Source organism: Rhinichthys klamathensis, unplaced genomic scaffold (genome assembly GCF_029890125.1).
Source record: "Rhinichthys klamathensis goyatoka isolate OS25496 unplaced genomic scaffold, OSU_Roscu_1.1 h1tg000053l_1, whole genome shotgun sequence".
Lineage (NCBI taxonomy): Eukaryota > Metazoa > Chordata > Actinopteri > Cypriniformes > Leuciscidae > Rhinichthys > Rhinichthys klamathensis.
This window is the reverse complement of record NW_026606598.1, coordinates 2934217-2957251: the sequence shown is the minus strand read 5'-3', so window position 1 is coordinate 2957251 and position 23035 is coordinate 2934217. Positions and strand designations below refer to the sequence as shown.

The following is a 23035-nucleotide window of genomic DNA, read 5'->3' as shown; positions in this document are numbered from 1 at the left end:
TTTTTCTGCATTTTCTGAAACAAATCTCCCAAAAATATGTAAAGCAGAAGTGAAACGTGTTTTTCTTTGAAAGCATCACCAAATGAAACTGCAAAATTTACAAATGGCTTACTTACAGTTATTAAAAACAAAACAATTTACATATTAAAATTAACTTGATAAAAGGTTGTTAAAAAGATGGCAAAAAAACAAATGCATACTTTAAATAGCAACGTTCCCTCGTTTCGGTTTTGTAATCCTATTATAGTATAGTTTTCATAACAGAGATGTTAAAAACATTGGACAGGTTCAAAATTCTTGTTTCATTTTGTTGACATTAGTCAAAGGTTTTTATAAGGGATTTTGGATATCTCTTTTTGTCGCTCCATAAATAAATAAATAATACCATCAACAGCCAGAAAAAAAAACATTTTCACCATGTTTTTGGGAATAAAATGTTGTATATGTATAAAATCAAGCAAATGATAAATGAACAAACCCCTCAGTAAAAAACCTTCAAAAAATAAATAGAAATAAAACTAAAGTTCAGTATACCAAAGAGGACATTTCTGTCTCAATGCATGAGAAAAAAAATATTTTCAGAAAATGGTCCTTAAAGAAATGCATTGTACTCTAATCTAGCGGTAAAAATACATAAAGTGCAATATAATAAACACTTGAAAGTGTATTTTGGATGTTTTCTTTGCACTAGTCTAAAAAAATGACATGAAAAGCCAAATAGCCCAAAATCTCAAAATTAAACAGTGCAGAAAAAAGTGTCTTGCCTTAAGTAAGAAGCCTCATGGGCAAAGTCTCTACCTTGTTGCTAAGCTGTTCAGAGTAATTTTTGTGCATTAGTATACACTTGCTAAGTTTTTTTGAATGGTTCCTAGGTGATTACTTACAAAAGAGCAAAATGTCACACGAGCAAAAAGTAACAGCGGACCACTCACAATTAAAGGCGTCATTTAAAGCACCATGGATTATAGGAGAGCTGGCATAATAACCAAGAAAGGACACTTAAATACAATGCACAATGACAAGGCTGACCTCACCATTCACTCTAGACAAAATATCCACCAACACGCTATAAACACACACAGGAAAGCTCATACCCGGCATTGCTGCTCGTACTCCTTAAAGATCTCAGAGAAGTGCTCCTCTTGATTCAGCAGTCCTGTGCCATTTGGATCAAGGCCACCGTACTGTTCAATAAAACAAGCATAGATCAATTATCATTATTGTTCTTAAAGAATGAAACTCATGATCTTCAGCATATAGTCGTCTCACCCTGTCCTGCAGCAGATGCTCTAGATCCTTCTGTAGTTTGGAGATGGTGCTCTCCGCTTCAGACAGCTTCTCCTTCAGAAGGCAGACCTCCTCCTCCAAACGACTGTTCTCCTGTAACACAGAGCTAGAGTTATTTAACCTGACACCGCACTGACATGCTCAAAGAAACATACACCTCTAACCATGACAGATCACCTCTCCGTTGAGTCGTGTTCTGTAGCCAAGAACAGAATCATTAAGGGAATTAAAGGAGGCATGGTAAGGGAATTGTAATGCGATTTATAAATTATATGAATAATGATATGGTTTATTTAAATAAAATTCCCCAACTTGAATATTCAATGGCAAAATACAAAATTGTCCGATGTGTATCTTGGTGAATAAGACTCTTTGTTCCTGCACATTTTTTATTTGTATGTTTCATCTTTATGAAAAAAGACTATAATAGGATTACAAAACAGAATCAATGAAAAGTTAAAGCATAAATTAGTTTTTTTTTTAAATCAAATAAATATTGATTTTTATTGCAGCAACATTGCCTTATTTTTTACTTTACAGTGAGTTTACCACAGGTATGGGAGTACCTACAAACCCCCTTAACCATAATAAAATCAGAGTAAAGCATGACCTTGAATGGTGTATTGCTTTAAAAAATGCTGGCACCTGCCATTTAATAAAATTAATTCAACAATGTTAAAAAAATAATGATTTATTATTATTTACTAATTATTATTATTATTATTAATCATTTATATTATTAATTATAATAATAATAATAATAGGAATAAACAATTCTTCCATGGAGAAACGGTTCATTAATAAAACCGTAGGCCATTTTTTATTGCAGCCAAACAAGAAAAATTACAAACAGCTATTAAAGCAGACACTCAGATTTCATCATAGTCAGAATGATTCGTTTATAAAGTTATACACTACCGTTCAAAAGTTTACTACCGTAAATTAATGGTTTTCTATGTTAATGTATTTTTAATGTAATTTATTCCCATGATGGCAAAGCTGAATTTTCAGCATAATTTTTTACTCATAATTACTCAGATCCTTCAGAAATCATTCTAATATGCTGATTTATTGCTATTTTTGTAGAAACAGTGATATATATATTTTTAGGATTCTTTGATGAATAGAAGGTTAAAAAAACTGATTAAAAAAAAAAATTTGTTATAACAGTTTAAACATTTTACTGTCACTTTTGATCAATTGAACGCATCCTTGCTGAATAAAAACAATAGTTTTAAATGCATTTTAAATGCAACAACCTAACAGAATACCGCTACTTATAATAACAACAACAATAATAATAATAGTGACATCAGTGGTTACCTTAGCAGCAGTGCAAATGTCCTCCTGAAGGCTAACGTCCTGAGCCTGAAGCAAGTCTAGCTCCTCCCGGAGTCTCTCCCGCTCATTCTCTACCTGCTCTAGAAGAACCTCGCTTTCATACTCAGATTCACTCCTCAGAGCTGTAAGTTTATCCCGGAAGTCCTGCTCCAGACCCCTGCATAAAAATAAAACAAAACTGTAGAGCCCTTGCATGTCTCTTTATCAGATATGATTCTATATGGACTAGAGGAGAGCAGTCGTACTTGATTTTAGACTCATTGAGAGACTCCATGGTCGCATGCCGATCATCCACCTCTCTGACCAGCTGTAGGTTGCGGCGATCAGCCAGTTCCAGGTCCGCCTTGGTTTTGTCCCTCTCCTGGCAGGCCTGCTCTGCCAGGACTCTGTAAAACACAAAACCACCACACCATGAGATGATCATCCATTCATTTGTAACACCTGTTAAGCATTCAGAGATGTTTGGAGAACAAAGTAAAGCCACTTTGTAGTCGTTTCCCATGTAAGTGTGCTTTTTGCATGAAATGCATTCTCTGCTTGCAGTGCGTCACTCACACAGACACACACACATTCGTTTTATCGAATCACACGTCATCAATAGTGGTTTACCTCCGAGTTGAAGTACGATTGTGTTCATATCAGCAGCGAAGCATACCAGAATTCACATGAACCGTACCCCAGGCCACTCTTTTTAAGCAGACTCCAGTACAGGTCACGTCCGATTTTGTACAAAATCGTTCACATTATCCAAATTAACCGAAGTCTGACATCAATCGAAAGCGTGTGCAACACCAAAAGTGCTAGTGTGAAAGCGTACAACATAAAGAATACTGGTGAACACAGTACATTACATGTCCTCCAGGTGGAGACAAACTAAACAGCACAGACATTCAGGTGAATCTCATGAAGAGGCATTTTATACCCCAAAAATATTAGGAGTATTAAGATTTCTACATTGGGACGTTATTTTCAGGACAATTCAAGCTCATTTTACTCCTACACTTTTCAGTAGAGAAATATTCTCATTACTCTGTTACAATAAATTGATTAATATATAAATGTTGAACATTACTACATCATGGTAACCTCTTTTAATTAGAATGTTTAGTTAAAAAAACATTGCAAAACCATGTTTTTATAGCACCGGTAATACAGTAAAATTACTTAAAGTAATGAGAATCATCATTAAAAACAAGTCAATACTAGACATTTATAAGAAATGGTCAAATTGTCCTGAAAATGTTACACTGCTAAATAAATAAATGCATAGATTCATACATGCTTTGGTTTTCAGGTGAAATGTGATCTGGACGTTTCGACAGGCTTTATGAGTAAATACAGATCTGAAGTGAATAACACTCACTGTAAGTGGTTTATCTCATTTTTGTAGGAGACCAGAGCAGCCTGATGGATGCCGTTTCCACTGACCAGTAACTCATTGTCCAGTGCAAGAGTGAGTTCAGCCAGACACAGTCGCTCCTCCAGAGAGAAGTCCAGAGTCTGTAAGCAGAAAAAAAAAAACATATGCCAACAAAATTATTCAGCGTTTGTTATTATTCATAGTTGGTCAGTTCATCTATCTTAAACATCCAAGTAATCTATTACCTGTAGAATATCCCTGCTGTTGTGGATTCCCTCCTCCGTCCAGAGGGCGATGACTTTATCTGGGCTTGTGCACCCCGATCCATCATCCAGCCGGGTCAACAGCCTCTGACCCACCGTAGCCGACAGTAAAGAAGGGGAGGTGGAACGCACCAAACGTTCCTCAAGGGCCTGAGAGAGCAGCGGGAACGACATGAGGGGAAAAAAAAGACAAAACGATCCAGCAAAGTTCAGTATTCAACTGCGAGGAAAACCGCTGAAAGGGATAAAAAAGGAAAACAAGCTCTCACAGTCCCACCACACAATGCACAATGCTGTCCTTGACATGCCAGAGCTAGAGCCTCAATCATGAACAAAATTATTTCACTGACCACTAATAAACGTCCTTCTGGTGTCGTAACCCTTAAGCTGGCTTAGCCTCATTTTAGCTCCAGCGACCGCCAAATATTCATGCAACTCGGCATTTGTTATCAAGCACTGATCACTGAAGCTGTTTTTCTCCTTAAAGGAAGCCTGATCTTTTAAATCCTACATTTTATTAACCAACAAATCTTGCATCCGAATAAGTGCCTAGCTTGAGTTAAGATATTGTTTTAAATATTTTTGGCTGGTTGTGCTTTCAGTAAAATCACCTCAGAAAGGTCATCACTAAAGGACTCCAAAATGTCTTTACATTCCCATGTAAAAACATTACATGCAGGAAGGAGGCCAGTTGTGCAGTACATCTCCTCAGCTTTGATTGCAAGTTTGGCCATTGTATAGCAATACAATCGTGCTTTCCCAGAAACAAAAGAGAAAAAACAGGAGGCTCCACCTTCCCAATTAAGTTAATTGGTTCCAGCCAGTGCAGCCCTCAGTAACTTGGCTTGATGTTGGAGTTCTGAAATGAATCTCCTTGACAGTCAGGAAATCATTTAGCTGTCTTTGTCAGCCAAAGAAAGCCATGGAAAAATTGGTAGAGGCTTTAGTTGTTGATTCTTTCAGTGACTTTTTCAATTTTTCTAATCAACAGGTGAGAGGAAAATTGGCAGATATGCAAGATTTCTATACTTTATCTGTAACATGAACCTGCCAGTTTGGCAAGCATAAAAAAATTAAGCATACCATGCATAACAACATATGATCAAATGTATGTAACTAGGGGAAGACAATTAACCATCAACTGCAGCAAACTATCTATCTATCTATCCATCCATCCATCTATCCATCTATCTATCTATCTATCTATCTATCTATCTATCTATCTATCTATCTATCTATCTATCTATCTATCTATCTATCTATCTATCTATCTATCTATCTATCTATCTATCTATCTATCTATCTATCTATCTATCTATCTATCTATCTATCTATCTCAAATAAATAAACGATCACATATAACTGCTTCTTTCACACATTCACTTCATTTGTAGAGAAAACCATGCAGTCCCACTCTTGCATACTAGTGTCAGCGTTTGCAGCAGATTGTTTTGCCAAAGCTACAGTATGTTTGTTTTTGGCTACAATCTGCTTTCACCAAGACCTTGAGTTGAGCCTGACCTTTGAGATGGAGCGCTGTGGTTTGGGCTTGGCAGGGGTGGAGGTAGAGATGGGTGTAATGTGACGCTGTTGTGTGAACAGACCGCTCTGGAACTCACTGAGACTGACTCTCCCATCTTGATCCTTGTCTAGTTTCCTGAAAAGAGCGTCTAACTCCTGTGTACAGACAAACAGATATGGTGTTTAGTGACTAATTTCGTTACTTATTCTACTCTGTACAGAATGTTACATTACCGTACCTCAGACTGTAAGTCCTTGAGACCGATGTGGTCACAGACGAGCGACAGCTCCTCACGGTTAAGTGATCCTCCGGCTCCGACCCCCAGCTCTTCCCATACTGCTCTCACCTGTCCATCTGTCACTTCATGCTGAGGGTTGGATGAGCGCTGAGGACTTTCTGTGCCCTCTTGATTCCAGAGCTTCAACTGGCCTTGGGTATATGTAAATCAGAAAGAATTACATTCATGTGCTAATTTACATATAAAACTGCTCGATTCATTTAAAAGTTACACAATATAGTACCTTGTGCCACAAAATAGTGGTGTGTGGACTCTTTGTTGCTTCCTGTGTCCTCATCTGATTTGAGACTCTGTAGATAAAGAATTGACAGTGTCACCATGAAATCAAAATGTACTATTCTTGTTGTTTTATATGGAATATAGTGGGATTTATTTTAAATGATCCATGCACATCATTATTTTTTTAAATTGTGGACTTACAATGGCCGCCACGTGAGCGTGATCATGAAGCCCATGAGACCATAGGGCAGAGGTCTTCAACCCTGCTCCTAGAGACCTCGGGCCTCATGTATCAACACTGCGTACGGACAAAAACACAGCGTACGCCGGCTTTCACGTTCACGGCCAGATGTACTAACAGTGAAATTAACGTAAGAATGTGCGTTCCTCCAAGTAAACTTCATGTCTGGCGTACGTATATTTGCTTATAATTATTGCTTATAATTTGTAATTGATAAATTATTTGACATATCATTGTCACACGAGTTTTATTAAAATATTATATTATGCAATTAAGTAAGAACATATATAAAGCATGTCCAAATTGATACAACCCGTCTAGCAATGGCAGCGTTGGCTTAACTAGGAATAAAAAATAAACTTCATTAATTCGGTCAGTAAAGATAAAAAAAAGAAAGTAATATTTTTATTCAGCAAGGACACATTGAAGTGACAAGTAAAAGTGACAGTAAATGCATTTATAATGTTACAAAAGATTATAAGATTTCGACATCTGTTTGATTGAAGTTTTTATTCATTAAAGAATCCTGAAAATACTATATCATGGTTTCCACGAAAATATGAAGCAGAAGCACAGCTGTTTTCAACACTGATAATAATCATAAATGTTTCTTGATCATCAAATCATCATATTAGAATGATTTCTGAAGGATCATGTGACACTGAAGACTGGAGAAATGATGCTGAAAATTCAGCTTTGATCACAGGAATAAATTACACTTTACTATATATTCACATAGAAGACATTTTCAGTGAAATTTCGTTTCTTGCTTGCTTTAGCCATGTTCTTGCAGGTTTCTTTTGCCAAATTACCATATTTAAATTAATTTAATTGGGGGAGGAGACTGGGTGGGGCGTTGTGCGCGTGCGCTCAATTTTACGTTAATTGGGATGTACAAAGAGAATATGCGTGGGATCCTTCGTACGCAGAGATTCATACATTCATACATTTTTTGTGCGTACGCACATTTACAGCTTTGTCTGTACGCAATGTTTTAGTATGAATTCAAGTCTTTGTACATGAGGCCCCTCATGTTTGTGATTTTCAAGCGATCCTGAAGAGCTCGGCTGCGTCCGAAATCACAAACTCTCTTGAGTAGGTACTTCTTTTGAATAAGAAATTACTTCACGATGGCTAAATAAGTATGTTCTATGTAGTATGAACATGTGTAGTGTGAATGTAATCCGGACCTACTACATTCGCCATGTTGTCATTATCATGTGACCTACCAGTGTCAGTTACGTCGCTTCACTGCCATTCCCAAATCCTCTCCAGTGGCCTCATGGGATAGTAAAGTGTCCATCGTATGCACACTTCAGAATCTCACCAGAAGTAGTAGGCCATCCGGGTACTTTTTGCCTACTCTTTTATGAATACTGTGAATTCGGACATACTTCATTTGTCACATACTGTTTTTCGCCTACTATATAGTAGGGAAGTATGCGATTTCAGATGCAGCCCTTGAGTAGCTGGTTCAGGTGTGTTTGGGTGCTCGTCAGAGCCGGACAGTAACGGAGTACATTTACTTGAGTACAGTACTTAAGTACAATTTTGAGGGATCTGTACTTTACTCGAGTATCATTTTTGGGGAGTACTTATGACTTTACTCAAGTACATTTGAGAGGCAAATATTGTACTCTTTACTCCAATACATTTCTATCCATAACCGTGAGTACCCGAGTAAAAAAAAAAAAAAAGTAAAAAAAAAAAGAAAAATCTCGGAAACCCTCAATTTGTTGTTTCCCTCTCAAACGTGATTGGATTGTGCAGGCGCCACTGATTGGGACAGCCTATCAGCAATCACTTCCAGCTTTCCGCCAAAGTCAACTCCATGGTCAGATTTTATATTACACATTAATGTAAGCCAAGCATTTGGTTCGATGTTCTTGAGTATGTGGTGTGTTTAACACAGATGTGGCAGTGGCGTAGCCACGAGGGATTTCTGATTTCTTAAAAAAAAAACTTTAGGAGGCAAAATATATTTTTACTGATTATGTGAATTACACTGCGCAAACCAAAGTAGGCTACTACCCAGCGAATGAAGAAGGGTTGGCGCTCAGTCTCCACAGTACATAAAATATTAATTTTGTTTTATTTTATTTTTCGGGTTTGCATTTATGAGGAAAAAACAATGTTATGGACGTGTTCTCCGTTACGGACGTGAGCGCTCTGAAAGCGGCATAAAAAATGCTTTAAAACTTTCACAGAGACATCAAACAGAAAACACAAAACCTTTCTTTAACCTGAATTTCGTTTTGCATTAATTGTATCTTAATTTTAATCAATGTTTCATCAACCAATTGCCTGGGTTTAATAAATAAGAAGTAAATAGCAGACGATAGATAAGAAACGGAGGCGCCGGCACGTGAACTGGATCTCGTCTCATAAATGAACCGAAACTCAGTGTATAAGGTAGCCTACTTGCCTCTCACAGACATGTCTACTTTTAAACAGAAAAATTCAAAACGAAAGAAAACAGACTACAGACTGCTCTCTGCTTATGTAATCCGTATGAAATGTGCATTTCTCTCTGGCGCGTTCACTACTGAAGATCGCGAGTCAGCATCGTCAACTTCATCTTAGCCGACACTGACAAAGAAAACACTTGTTTATTAACAAGTGTTTATTAATAAACAATTAAAATATCTCCTTGCTATATTTTACATATTCATAATCATTCCTTTTGCCGGTTCTTTGTGACAGCTTTTAGGTGCTTTATTGGCAGCGCCACCCTTACATGTGGTGTGTGTGTGTGTGTGTGTGTGTGTGTGTGTGTGTGTGTGTGTGTGTGTGTGTGTGTGTGTGTGTCCCCGCATTTAAGATGGGACCCCCCATAAATTTAATTTAATTAAATAAAGCAACATGGTAAAAAGATGAAAATGACTTGATTTTACTTTCAATTCCTTTTACATTCTCCAAGGTATTAACATTAACATTTTTCATAACTCCATGTATGACGTTTCTGTGCATAAATGTAAGCACTGTGGCAGTAGATTAGTAATGCAATATTTAGAAAATTTACTCTTGTACTCTTGATACTCAAGTACTTTTAAAAACAAGTACTTTAGTACTTTTACTTAAGTAGACATCTGAAAGCAGTACTTTTACTTGTACTTGAGTAAAATTTAGCAAGGGGTATCTGTACTTTTACTCAAGTAACAAAGCTCTGTACTCTGTCCGCCTCTGGTGCTCGTGAGCTTTGCGGTCGATATGCACCCTCAATGCACACTACGTCGCAAAAGTGCAGACTTGTAGGAAGACCGCGGGTGTTTAGGGTGCCATTTTGGACAGGTCTTCCAGGTATTCCATACACAATGTGCACATTATATGTACTATATACTATGTATTATAATAGTATGCTATTCTGAACATCTCAATTGTAAACTTATAATCACAAAGGGCATAATTAAAGAAGCATATTGACTCTTGACTGAATAGTTGTTGAGTGAGCGGATGAAGAAAGTGTAGCTGAATGTAGTACTAGTATGGTTCAGTGATCACAAGGAACACAATAGAATCATCATAAGGCATTCCATCCCAGCAGTCATTACTTCTGCAACGCTAGACGGGAACAACTAGCAGACTGAGGAAACAAGCACTGAAGTAATGAATGCTGTTCTTCACATCAGTATAGAAACACTGCATCATACTAAAACAGCTTAAACCTTGCTCATATAAAGCCAGCTAAATCTTTCTGTAATGATGCAAAAGCGCTTGCTTACATAAGAGATGGTTTGGAGTCGGACCGAGTTATCCAACAGTTCCAACACTGAGAGAGCTTTAAAATCAGCTGACAAAAGACAAATGCAGTGAAATATTAAAATCTGTAAATGTGTCATTGTAAAGGTATTTGCTAACTGGATACTGCCCAGTATACACTAAATACTGTATATTATTGTTTTAATAATATACAATGCGAAACTGTATGTATTATGTAACAAAAAATGTGGTTGCTGTAAGCTGACTTCATTACAACAATTCATAGATACAAATAGAATTACAGTAAATCATATATCTATAATCTATATATAGAGATCAGTGAGCATATCTGTAGTGAAATATAATGAATGAATTTGCAAGTTATTTTAATTTTACATGCTGTATTTCAATTATTTTAAAGGTGTGGTGTACAGAACAGCTTATGCACAAGAGTAGAGTTAATTATTCAACTTTCACAAACTTTATGTAATGCAAAAAATGTGTAACGCAAAAATGATACCATGTATAAATAGGTGACAGAAATTCATAATTTTCATCATTCTGAATTCAGATGTAGTTAATTATTTGGGTTTGTTGTTCACAATATAACTATTCTGTGGGGTTTTTTAGGCTACTTCTGTGTAATTTTTCTGACTTGTGTGACATGTTGTATTAAAGAATGCCTGACTCGGAGGGACGAGTTTCCCAGGTGTACTTAACAGCAGCAAAAGATGTTAAAAACAATGGATGTCACTTCCACTTCATTTGTCACTGAAAGTGGAAGGTCAGGTTGAGCACTATTGGGTGTAGTATTCTGTGCACTGACTGTAGTATACTGTGCATTGTCGTAAATGTAGTACAGTAGTAATCATGGTATTCTATATTGTGCACAGTAGTATACACATGCATACTGCACAACTGGTAAAAGTTGTATGGTAGATTGTGTAAACTTTTATACAGAGAATCTACAGTGTGCATTTGTGTGCTAGTGCCATCTAGAGGTAGATTAAAGTTTGAAGCAGACAGTCACTGACCTGTAAGATATGTGTGGTTTGATCAATGTATGGCAATGGTCAAATGCAGCAGACAAATAGGACAGAATACACTGATCGAAACGCTACACAGTTCAGCTTCCAGCAACAAAAGAATAAACCCAGCTAAATATGGGACAAGCCACAATCAATTACCATCAGCATAAAACTTTAAACAACATTACATAACTGTTCACAAACTGTTTTTCAGTGGGAAGGCAGGGAGCAGAAAGTCTTGCATTATCTCTCTCTCTCTCAGTCAATTGTAAAGAAAAAGCCACTTCATTGATCTCTGCTAAGAAATTAAGTGAGGAACATCACACTTGTAGTCCTCAAGTCATTGTTCACTAAGGAAAGCGTTGAGATATGGAGGTCTTTCAGCAAAGGCTCCTCTCTAATTGAGGTGCATAATTCTCCAACAGTCAGAACAAATTAGATCCACCTTGATTACAAATGAATTAATAATGTTTCTCAGTTTCTGCCTGAAAAAAATACAAATGTGTTATATTTTAGTCAATGACGTACTCAAAACTGAATAATTTATGTGGCATGAAAAGGTTTGTGTGCAATATTCATCACAGCCGGTTGAATTATTTACATAAACAAGCAGTGATGTTGCTCACATAAATGTTGTAAAAGAATATATGGATGGGAATCTGAGCTGAGGCCTGTGAATCTGTATTGCAGTTTGAAAAGGAAAATTGCTTCAGATCTACAGGGGTGCGTGCCAACAGATTTGGCGAACACTCCATTGCGTATTTTTGATTCCATTTAAAATGGGTTTTTGCAGCGGTAAACAATGTAGCCAATCACAGATATGTTTGTTGATCTTTTGAATGCAATGGCCAATCAGAGGTGTTTAATTTAGTCAGAATCCACTCACCGCTCAAAACGCCAGAGTTTTTGTTCAGTGCTGAGTTCTGCACGCTCGCGAATCCTCTCGTTAACAAACAAAGTGTAGACACGGTGTAAGTAAGAGATTCATTGTGCAGTGTAGACAGCTTCATTGTTTATAATGGAACTTTGTGAGATCGCAATGAACTGAGATGAGTGACGGATTTTTAGTGATTATAAAGGGAACGATCTTTGCAGGCTTTCGAGGTTATGTTTCCATTGGATCAAAGTTTTGTTTTTCATGCAGCTAAGAGGTCCGACAGCCAATTACACACTGCATAGTTTCGGAAGTGACATCATATGCATATAAATGTGGGATTCACTCTTGAAAATTCATGATAATCTTTAGCATTTTTTAAGCTAAAATAATGACATTTTATGAGATGGCTTAAAGAACTAAACAACTGTTGCAAAGTAGATTAAAGGAACACGCCGACTTTTTGGGACTTTAGCTTATTCACCGTATCCCCCAGAGTTAGATAAGTCCATACATACCCTTATTATCTCCGTACGTGCTGTAGCTCTGTCTGACGCACCCACCGATAGCCTAGCTTAGCACAAAGACTGGAAGTAAATGGCTCCAGCTAGCATACTGCTCCCAATAAGTGACAAAATAACGCCAACATTTTCCTATTTATATGTTGTGATTTGTAGTCACAGTGTGTACAAATAACAAGGTCATGTGAGACAGCCATCTTTTAACCGTATACATGCTGGGAACTATATTCTCAGAAGGCGAAGAACTTGATACTTGAACTTGCACCCTGCTACTTGGGTGGAGTGATTAGCGCAACACTCTGAGCGAACTCTCTGCTCCTTACCACGGGGCTTCTCAGGTGCTGCGAGCAAACCACTCCGCCCAAGTAGCAGTGCTTCGCATTCTGAGAATATAAAATATGTGTTATTTTGTCACTTATTGGGAGCAGTATGCTAGTAAGCTAGGCTAGCGGTTGTTGCATCAGACAGAGTTACAGCACGCACGGAGATGAAAAGGGTATGTATGGACTTATCTATCTCTGGGGGATACGGTGAATAAGCTAAAGTCCCAAAAAGTCGGCGTGTTCCTTTTAAAGGTACTTTTTACAGCCTTTTTGTCTATTTAAGATGTTTAAAAGTTCACAGACACCCTTATGAAACCTTAAACCTTTTATATAATACTTAAACTGTGCATGTTCATCAGATTACTTATCGAAACATGGTGAGTTGGATCCTCCTGCTACAGAACAACACAGAATCGCTAGTTACAGTGCAGAGTCGATTTAAAGTACAGAGTCGATTTAAAGAGCATGCAATCTCCCCCATTTATTGAAATAGAAAGTACTGGGTTACATAAAAGGTCTAAATATTTCAAACACTGTTATGAAAAAAATGAGAGAGGAGAGGGAGAAGAAAAGGAGAACAGAGCGGAGAGACAGAGAGAGAGTAATAGAGCGAGGGAGGGCTCTGGTATGCAAGTATGCGTTTCTAAAATGAGAGGCGCAGTTAGAGGAAGCGCCATGCCAAATTATAGCCAAACCCTTTCCTTGTTGTACTTCACATTATCAGGCCTTCTGACCACAGCTGATGCTTTGCACCCTGAGCTCCACCCAGACCAAGACCTCTAATCCTGGTTGAACACACTCGACACGTAAAACACACCATGTTGAGCACACAGGCACTAAAACATCCAGGACCAAATGGAGCCTGGCGGGCTGGTGAATAAACACCAAATGCTGGCGGCTGCCAACATAAACTGTACTGATGGACCAGCATGCTTTCATTCTTGGCTCAAGCACTTGGTTGTTCAAATCTTCCACAGACTGTGTCCAACTCTCTCAAGAAGTCTCATCCCAAAAAAACACCTTTAGACTAGATGTTTATCTAATTGATATCGAGTGGTTTTACCACGTTGCTGCAGTAGCTGTTCTACCCTTGTGAATAGCATACTTTAAAAAAATACTAATTACGTAAAACCATAAACTTTAAAGTGGGACTTTACTTAAAGCTGCTGTCCGTAACTTTTTTAAGTTAAAAATAATCCAAATTAATTATTTAAAAAAAACCATCTTCAGCCAGTGTTCAAAACTATCTGCTTGCCATAGCTAGATTCAAAACGGTTAGCTTGTAATAATGATTTTAATTCCAGTGGTACTGGTGGGTTTTTCGCGGGAAATTCGAGCATGTCTTTGCGTCATTACGTCACATCCGTACACATAAAGAAGGAGTTTCGGCTAGCCGGCTATACTGCGCGTGAGGAGATGTAGAGATAGGCTTTTCTCGCAGCACTTTAAATGATTAAACTTATGGCGGATCCAGAAAGATCCAGACAACAATCATCAGTGCCAACTGGAGATTAACCAGTTATAAAACCCAAAAGACTTCGTACTTCGGATTTAAGGTGGAAAGAGAAAGAAACCGTCTCATGCGAACACAAGGATACACATCGGTGGGGCTTTTGAAAGGTGCGTGAACTCCCGAAGGGGTTCGAAACGGAAGAAGAGACGGCTTTTTTCTGCTGAACAAGTAAGACATTTCAATAGTTCAATCGTGTAACAGTACGTTTTCTTAATTCACACAGTTATGGAGTTTCCTTTGTTGTGCCTTTCTCGTTTAGCTATTATGGAGAATATGAATTCTGAACTACACAGGTAATCATAAAACACATTAAATAACGTTAGTCACGCAATGCTGATGTGATGTTGTTAACATGAACAATTTGAGAACAAAGTAGGCTATGATTTGCACGGTTGCTGTAAATCGCGCTGATTAAATCTAACGATCGCTTGTCATGTCGAATGCTTTTCCCCCCTTAGTTGATCAGAACAAAAATGGATGTTACTTACTTGTTCAGAAGACATTTTCCGGTGAAAATTCTTATGTTGGTCAAGCTTTCAAAAAGTGAATCTGTGATTCTGAATGACAGTATCCACACAGCGCGGTGATTGACAGCAGCACTCGCCTCAAAACACTGTGTTCATCCGCGCTGTTTCATGCCGATTTACAACCCACGTAAAGATGATAATTCCGCGAATCACTGCAGTTACAGATTTCGAACAGAGATGGCGACAAAAAGGCAAAAAGCTACGGACTGCAGCTTTAAGTGGGAACTGAATGTAGGTTTCGGACACTTAATTTGCATGTTATTAACTAAATGTATTATAATTAAAATTTATAACAAATGCAATTAGTTTAAATTAAGAGTGCTTTTTGACTCACTTAAGTAGGACCAAGTACATATGTAATTTTCATAATTATTTATATTGTCTTTGAAATATGGTTCAAGTGTACTGTCCAATGTACTGAAAAGCATAGGCCCATACTTTAATGTAATTTCTAGAGAAACTTGTATGTCATGTATGTAAATATATTTGTAATTACACATTTGTAATGATGAAGTTGCAATTTAGTACATTTAAAAGATATTAACTGTAAATGTAATATCAAATGAAACACTACAGTTAAAATTATAATCAAGTACTTTACATGTGCTTTAGTATGTTAGTCAACAACACAACAAAATAAGTGTACTTCTTTAAAGCAAAACAAAAGATAATTAAAACAAAATAATTTAAAATGTACTTTAAAGTAAAACTTGACATTATTACAAATCATTATTACAGATAGATCTATCTATCTATCTATCTATGTTTCTATCATTATATCATCTTCAAGTATAGTTTTTATAAAAATATTTTTTAAAGATTTGAAGTACACTACAAGTGCACATTCAGTACAATCAAGAGCGCTTCTATTTCACAAGGGTAGGTGGCTGCTTATTTAAACAACCATTAACCCCATCAAAGAACTGTAACAGTAACATCTTAAAGGGATAGTTCATCCACAAAAATCACTTTAAGTGAAGGGACATGTGGTGTGCATCATCATCCTCCATTGTTCTTAGTACCAAACCAAGATGGATCCAAAATAACTCTTTAAAAACGAAACACATGGAACGAGAGTTCCAGCAACATAGGTTTGCATTTGCACTGGCTCTCCAGTCTGGCACTGTAAAAGTAAAATGACTCCAGAAGAAAAAGTAAAGACACAGCAGAAACAACGAGCCCCTTTTATAAGTGCTCCTGCTCTTTGAGGGGAAAAAAGAGAATGTGAAATGAGCCATGTTTTGATCATGAGCCAAAAGTAACACTAAAGTCTGGTAAAGGTGGGGGCTGCACTATGGGCCTGCACTTGCACATTCCACACCGCCACACTTCCTGTCTGTGAAAAGCAGGTCAGCCCAGATCCATTCACTAGAATCAAACTAATTCAGGTATTTCAATTGACTAACAATACGCCACCTCAAGGCCACTGCAGTGTTTATGTCTAACAAGTCTACAGTGTCATATGATCCTTCAGAAATCATTCTAATATGCTGATTTGCTGCTCAAGACACATTTCTTATTATTATCAATGCTGAAAACAGTTGTGCTGCTTAATATTTATGGGAAAACCGTGATAATTTTCTTTACAGGATTCTTTGATAAATAAAGAGTTCAAAAGAACAGCATATATTTGAAATAAAAGTATTTTGTAACATTATAAATATCTTTACTTTTTACTTTTTTTTGATTTAATGCATCTTTGCTGAGTAAAAAAAAAGATCCCAAACGGTAATGTAGGTATTATTAATTTTACCTCAACACTCTCCAGTGAGGTGGAGCGTCTGAGCTTGGCTCTCCTTACACCGTTTATTTCCACTTTGTCAGTCCCAAACGCTGGTGAATCTTCTGAGTCTGCTGTGAGCTCTAAGTCAGTTTTGTCTGGCCGTGATCGCCGCCCGTACCGCTTGGTTCCTTTCACATATTTAGGCTTCACCTCCTCTGGGACTGCTAGAAGAATAGGAAATGATGCTTAGTTTAGAGCGACAGATAATCAAAGTATGTCAGAAGCAGTCAAAATGAAGAAACAAAATAGTGGTAGAAGTAATAGTAGGTCATCTCACATCATTTGTTCATCTATGTCATAAACTTTCTCATTAAATGAAAAATATGCTTGAAAGGAAATGAAAACCTAAAAGAAACCTCTCCAACATCTGTTTCTCATCACAGCTTTCAGGTTTTACCATTTTCAAAGATAATTTTAGCATTGAGCTCTGAGATTTCACAACATACATTATTGTACCAGTCTCCCTAATGCATCTATGAAAAAAAGACAAATGTTATTCTGGCTTTGGCTTAAAGAAGACCTGCACAAAAAGTTGCAGCATCTGTATAACATATTATTACGCCTCCAGTGAAAGGGGCCATAGCAATCAAAAGGCAGGTACCTCAAGGTATGATGTGGTATTATTGTGAATGCCAATAATAATTTTGTCTTAATAACAATGTCTTTAAACCAAATAAATTCAAAGTTGATTAAGAAAGATAAAAACGACACAAAAACATTACCTTAAGTTAAAATAATGATTGCTTTCTCTTCCTGTCTTCTTATATTTGTGTGTTCCATTTTTCAGTGCCCCCAAAATTAATAAAAGTGTAAGAAAGCCACACTTAAAAATGTATGAATGTCTTTCAATTTCAAACCAAGTGGCATTTCCAAACAAATAATGCTAGAGATTTTCTCACATCTAGCCTCAATTTTCTTTTAACAATTTTTCTTAAACATGTTTGCTTTCAACCAGTGGTCCCAAGGTCATTTTTAGTGGATGTATGAAGTGTGGTTTAAGTGTCAAAATACTTTCTAAGGCCAATATGCCATATAGTTATATTTTTACATGCCTTTAAAAAAATGTTTACATAAAACCCCAATTCCCGAAATACAAACTACCGTTCAAAATTTTCAGTACGATTTTTTTTATTATTATTCAGCAAGGATGCATTAAATAGATCACAAGTGACAGTAGACTTATATATTGTTAGTTGTTACAAAAGATTTCTATTTCAAATAAATGCTGTTGTTTTTCAATTCTATTCATCAAAGAATCCTTTAAACATGTATCACGGTGTCCACAAAAATATTAATCAGCACAACTGTTTTTAACATGTTTCTTGAGCAGCAAATCAGCATACTAGAATGATTTCTGAAGGATCATGTGACACTGAAGACTGGAGTAATGATGCTGAAAATTCAGCTTTGCCATCACAGGAATAAATTAAAATTTTAAATACATTTAAAAAGAAAGCAGTTACTTTAAATTGTAATATTAATTCAAAATATTAAATTATGGATTATTATAATATAATTTTTTTACTGTCATTTTGGTCAACCTTGGTGAACATAAGAAAATATCAAAAACTGTGTAACTAACCATAAATATACCCCGCTATTCATTACCAAATAAAAATGAGCATTTAGACAAAAAACACGATCCTTCAGTTCCTCTGGGTACAGATATTATATCAACTACACATCATGTACCATTAATAAACCTTGAGGACACAAGGTCCTGACTGACTAATACAAAAATCATGCAGATAAACAGGCCTAAAAGCTTTGATAACCGTGAGTATATGAAGGTCACTTTCCACTAGAATACCTGGCTCAAGATAGCTGCTCTCCTCCTCTGAAGTACTGAAGTCCAAAGACCTTGACAGCACAGCCACAAAGCCCTCTTTGAACTCCTCAAAATGTACCTGTAAAAAGAGATTATCTTAACATAATACAGCATTAGGATTAGAGACACTGGGATGATCGTGGGGAACTTCTCACCCTGGCATAATTTTGTGGTCCTAGCAGAGTGTCCAGCAGCAAGGGGAGATGGGCATCTAAGCTCAGCTTGTGGCATAAGGCAGTAAGCTCCTCTTTGTCGAGGTAACCTGTCCCGGTGGTGTCACAGCTGTCAAACTCAGCCTTCAACTGGGCCACATAGCGGTTCTGCTCCTCCTCATCCATCCCACCACATACTGCACCGCCAGCAAAGTCTGGGACATGAATGTAGAATTAAAGAAATGAAAAATGTCAAATTCTGTCATCATTTACTCATCCCCATGTCGTTCCAAAGCCGTAAGACTTTCGTTCGTCTTCGGAACACAAATGAAGATTTTTTAAATGAAATTGAGCGATTTCTGTCCCTCCGTTGACAGCTACCCATCTAACACTTTGACGCTTTAAAAAGTTCATTAAGTGATCGTAAAACTAATCCATATGAATTGAGCGGTTTAGTTAAAATTTTCTGAAGAGACTCGATCGCTTTATATGATGAAAAGATTGAATTTTATTCAGGCTTTTATTCACATATAAACATACATCAACTCGCATATCAGTTATAGTAAACAGAAGCTTAAGCATGTTCACTTAACATGCGAGAACCAATGAGGTTCATACGCTGATTTCACGCAGCCGCCATTTTGAAATGGCTCCGGTGGGCGATATTTTTTTTCACAGGATGGTAGGGGAAGACTCATGAATATTCATTAGGGAACTCATCCCTGATTGGTCTGATGACCTCCCCCTAACCCCGCCCCTAAACCTACCCGTCACTGGGGGTCTGATGACTTACCCCTAACCCCGCCCCTAAACCTACCCGTCACTGGGGTTAAGACCAATCAGGGATGAGTTCCCTAATGAATATTCATGAGTCTTCCCCTACCATCCTGTGAAAAAAAATATCGCCTCCGGTGGGAAGAAAACTGGAAGTGTCGCCTTTAATCATAGGAGAGTCGCGAATGCGATGGCGTATTGTTGTGTTTAATGTAGAAATTAGTTATTCTAAAAATGTATGTACATTTCTTTCATACTTCAGACTATATACAGTGAAATTCATTTATAAATATTTTTTATTATTATATATATATATAATTCAGAATGTAAAAAAAGAAGCAGGAACGAACTATAGACATATCCTATATTGGATATTAACATCCAATAGTGTAAATCGCGGCAACAGCTTCATTTTGGTAGTCCAAGGCATTGTTGTCTATCTGTACTTCCGGGGTTCTTCCCACCGGAGCCTCGCTTTCGTTTTCAAAATGGCGGCTGCATGAAATCAGCATATTCCCGTGTAACGCAGCACGTTTGAGCTTCGGCAAAAACCAGTGAGGTTTGTTTTCGTGCATCAAGCAGGTTTGTTTGAGCTTCTGTGTGTGTTCGCTGATCAATGTTTATATGTAAATAAAAGACTAAATTAAATCTGTTCATCATATAAAGCGCTCAAGTTTTTCATATGGATTAGTTTTACAATCTCTTTATGAACTTTTTGAAGCGTTAAAGTGGTAGTTGCGCAGACTGTCATTGGAGGGACAGAAAGCTCTTAGATTTGATAAAAAAGATCTTCATTTGTGTTTCGAAGATGAACGGAAGTCTTACAGGTTTGGAACAACATGAGGGTGAGAAAATGATGACAGAATTTTCATGTTTTATCCCTTTAAAAGTGATAAAGGGTGAGAAAATGATGACAGAATTTTCATGTTTTATCCCTTTAAAAGTGATAAACAAGGCTAGTGGTCAATTCCTCATTACTGCAGCCTGATGTATGAGCACCACTCTCTATCCTACATAGAGAGTAATTGATTGAATTGATGAACTTTATTGATCTGACAATCTTATCTAGGCAATCTAGAGTTGATGATGCATGCTAATTTAGGCACAAAGAAATACATTCTACGCAATCTTCCAAAAGCTTGGGTACAGTAAGATTTGACTATTTATTTATTTTTTAAGTGGAGTAATGGCTGCATAAAATTCAGCTTTGCCATCACAGGAATAAATTACATTTTAAAATATGCTATATATACAGTGATATTTTAAAAGTTTACATTTTGTAGAACATTTCTGAAGCCTAATTTACCATATAAACACATAGGCTAGGCATTATAGTAACACCATTTTATTGTTTCTTCTGTTATCCTGTTGGTCTGATTGTTTTAAGGTGTCTTTTATTTAGCCAAGAATGTCTTAGTAACTGGCAATAGAGTGTATTAATACCAATCCAACAAAGCACTCCACAGTAACAAACACTTCAGTGTTTTAGCCAGTAAGAGATTATTTATCAGTAGTCTCAAGTGACTTCAGATAACAGTGGAGGCCAGAGAAAAGTAACGTTTAGACTTAAAATATCTCAAGCTTAAAAAAAAGTTACTTTAACACTTTGAATCCACTATAGCACTGACTGAATGGAAACCCCTTCAGAATCATAAACACCCCCGAAAGTCAAATCAAAATAGGGTATTTAGATCCGAATTCCAAGTAACTTTTTCACACACAAACATTATTAAATAATTTTTTTTTAAACAGACAATTTGTTTTACTACATTTGAGAATTAACCCTGAAGCCTGCAGGTATCCCACAATGCAGCACGCGGGTTGGTATACATTCACCATGGGAACGAGCCAACGAGGACAAGACTAATGTAAAACAAAAGTATTCTCGATTGCAGTAGCCTAATGTACTACTTTCCATTGTAAATATTCATTTTCAAAGTCCTCGTGACTCGTTATAGATGCGCAGGCGATCACTTAATGAAAAAATGCGTTAATGTGACATCGGTGAAATTCAAACCATCTTACCGTTGTAACCTCACACCGACTCCGTTCCCGTAAAAATCACTTTATGACCAGCATCAGTCGCAGTTTCGTCTTAAAACATGTGGTCATAAAGTGAACGACCAAAGACGGAAAGAGGTTTTTCTCTTTGAAATAGACATAAGTAACGCATCCAAGAAAAGTGTCCCGGGTAGAAGCACGCTGTCGCCGGACAGACACCCGCCGGAGAGCAGCAGCAGCGGCGCTAGTGCGGGGAGGTACCGTACCAATGTTCCTGCGCCTTCAGAGATGCTCCTTTCTGCAGCCCCTGCTGGTCAGGCGGTGGACTCCAATGGGACGAGACGAGAGATCATGCATACACGACCCCCAAATGAATCCCCAGAGACTAAAGGCCCGTTCATTTCAAGAACGATAACTGTATTAGCAACCACACCAACAACCGATAACGGTCTGTTTATTATAAGCTGCAGATTTGTCGTCTGTCGCTTTAAATGCTCGAGTTCTTTTAAGCAGGGTGGATTCTGACTGGCTGTTAATGGTTTTTTTTTGTGTTTTTTTTTTGTGTTGTTCATCTGCTGGATAAAATCGTTCTGAAAGTGATTTTATCTTTATAGTTTTGGTGTGAACTTTGCTATTATTATAATGATTTTTGGAACTATATATATATATATATATATCGTTATAGTTATATCGTCCTTGGTGTGAACGGGCCTTAACTCTGGTGTTGCATTGCTGTGTTGGCATTGCATTCTGGCATTTGCATTATATTGTGCCTACTGTAAAATAAAATAAAGTTGAGCACTTTATTCTTTAATACTTTTGTTTTTAATAGTTGCTTTAAGTGGGTAGATTAATTTATCAAATGCACGTTTACATAAGAAAAAGAAACACTTGTTTACATGATCTCTTATCTTCACAGGTCATTTAATTCTAGGACTTTGAGGGTCCACGGCACGCATACACGGCTTTTAGAGCGCCACCCGTCGGCAGAAACATGGAATGTTGTTCCAAACCTGTGTGAGTTTCTTTCTTCTGTTGAAAACAAACAGTCATCATTTTTTGTCATCATTTACTCACCCTCAAGTTGTGCCAAATCAGCATGTTTCTTTTTTCTGCTGAACACAAAAGAAGATATTTAGAAGAATGTTGGTTATCAAACAATTGACGGCAGCCATTAATTTCCACAGTATTTTTTTCTACTATGGAGGTTAATGGCTAACGTCAACTGTCTGGTTATCAACATTCTTCTAAATATCTTCTTTTGTGTTCAGCAGAAAAAAGAAACATGCAGATTTGGCACAACTTTAGGGTGAGTAAATGATGACAAAAAAAAAAATAATTTTTAGGATCCGGAGGATTAACTTTTTGAAAAACGTAAACTTTTTACTGTACACTGTTCCTAACGTGTATAACTTTTTGTTCAGTGCAACACAAAGAGAGATGTTAGGCCTAATACGTCAGCCTCAGTCGCCCTTCACTTT

General features: G+C 37.1%; 1 protein-coding gene across 5 annotated transcripts in view; it reads right to left on the bottom strand.

Moving 5' to 3' along the window:
• The window catches only part of ninl (ninein-like), a 31587-nt gene extending 9816 nt beyond the window's left edge, over positions 1–21771 (bottom strand). For 4 of the 5 annotated variants that reach the window (XM_056248181.1, XM_056248180.1, XM_056248183.1 and 1 more), the window contains exons 1-13: positions 21579–21771; positions 18783–18994; positions 18610–18706; positions 16770–16963; positions 6295–6361; positions 6012–6202; positions 5773–5928; positions 4234–4401; positions 3992–4128; positions 2874–3014; positions 2611–2785; positions 1270–1380; positions 1095–1184 (exon numbers count right to left, since the gene is read on the bottom strand). In XM_056248181.1, the coding sequence (XP_056104156.1) occupies positions 1095–1184; positions 1270–1380; positions 2611–2785; positions 2874–3014; positions 3992–4128; positions 4234–4401; positions 5773–5928; positions 6012–6202; positions 6295–6361; positions 16770–16963; positions 18610–18706; positions 18783–18965 (1710 nt within the window). In that variant the 5' untranslated portion in view covers positions 18966–18994; positions 21579–21771. The remainder of the gene's footprint in view (positions 1–1094; positions 1185–1269; positions 1381–2610; positions 2786–2873; positions 3015–3991; positions 4129–4233; positions 4402–5772; positions 5929–6011; positions 6203–6294; positions 6362–16769; positions 16964–18609; positions 18707–18782; positions 18995–21578) is intronic. The other variant, XM_056248182.1, reaches the window with a different exon arrangement.
• Between the last annotated feature and the right edge of the window lie 1264 nt (positions 21772–23035).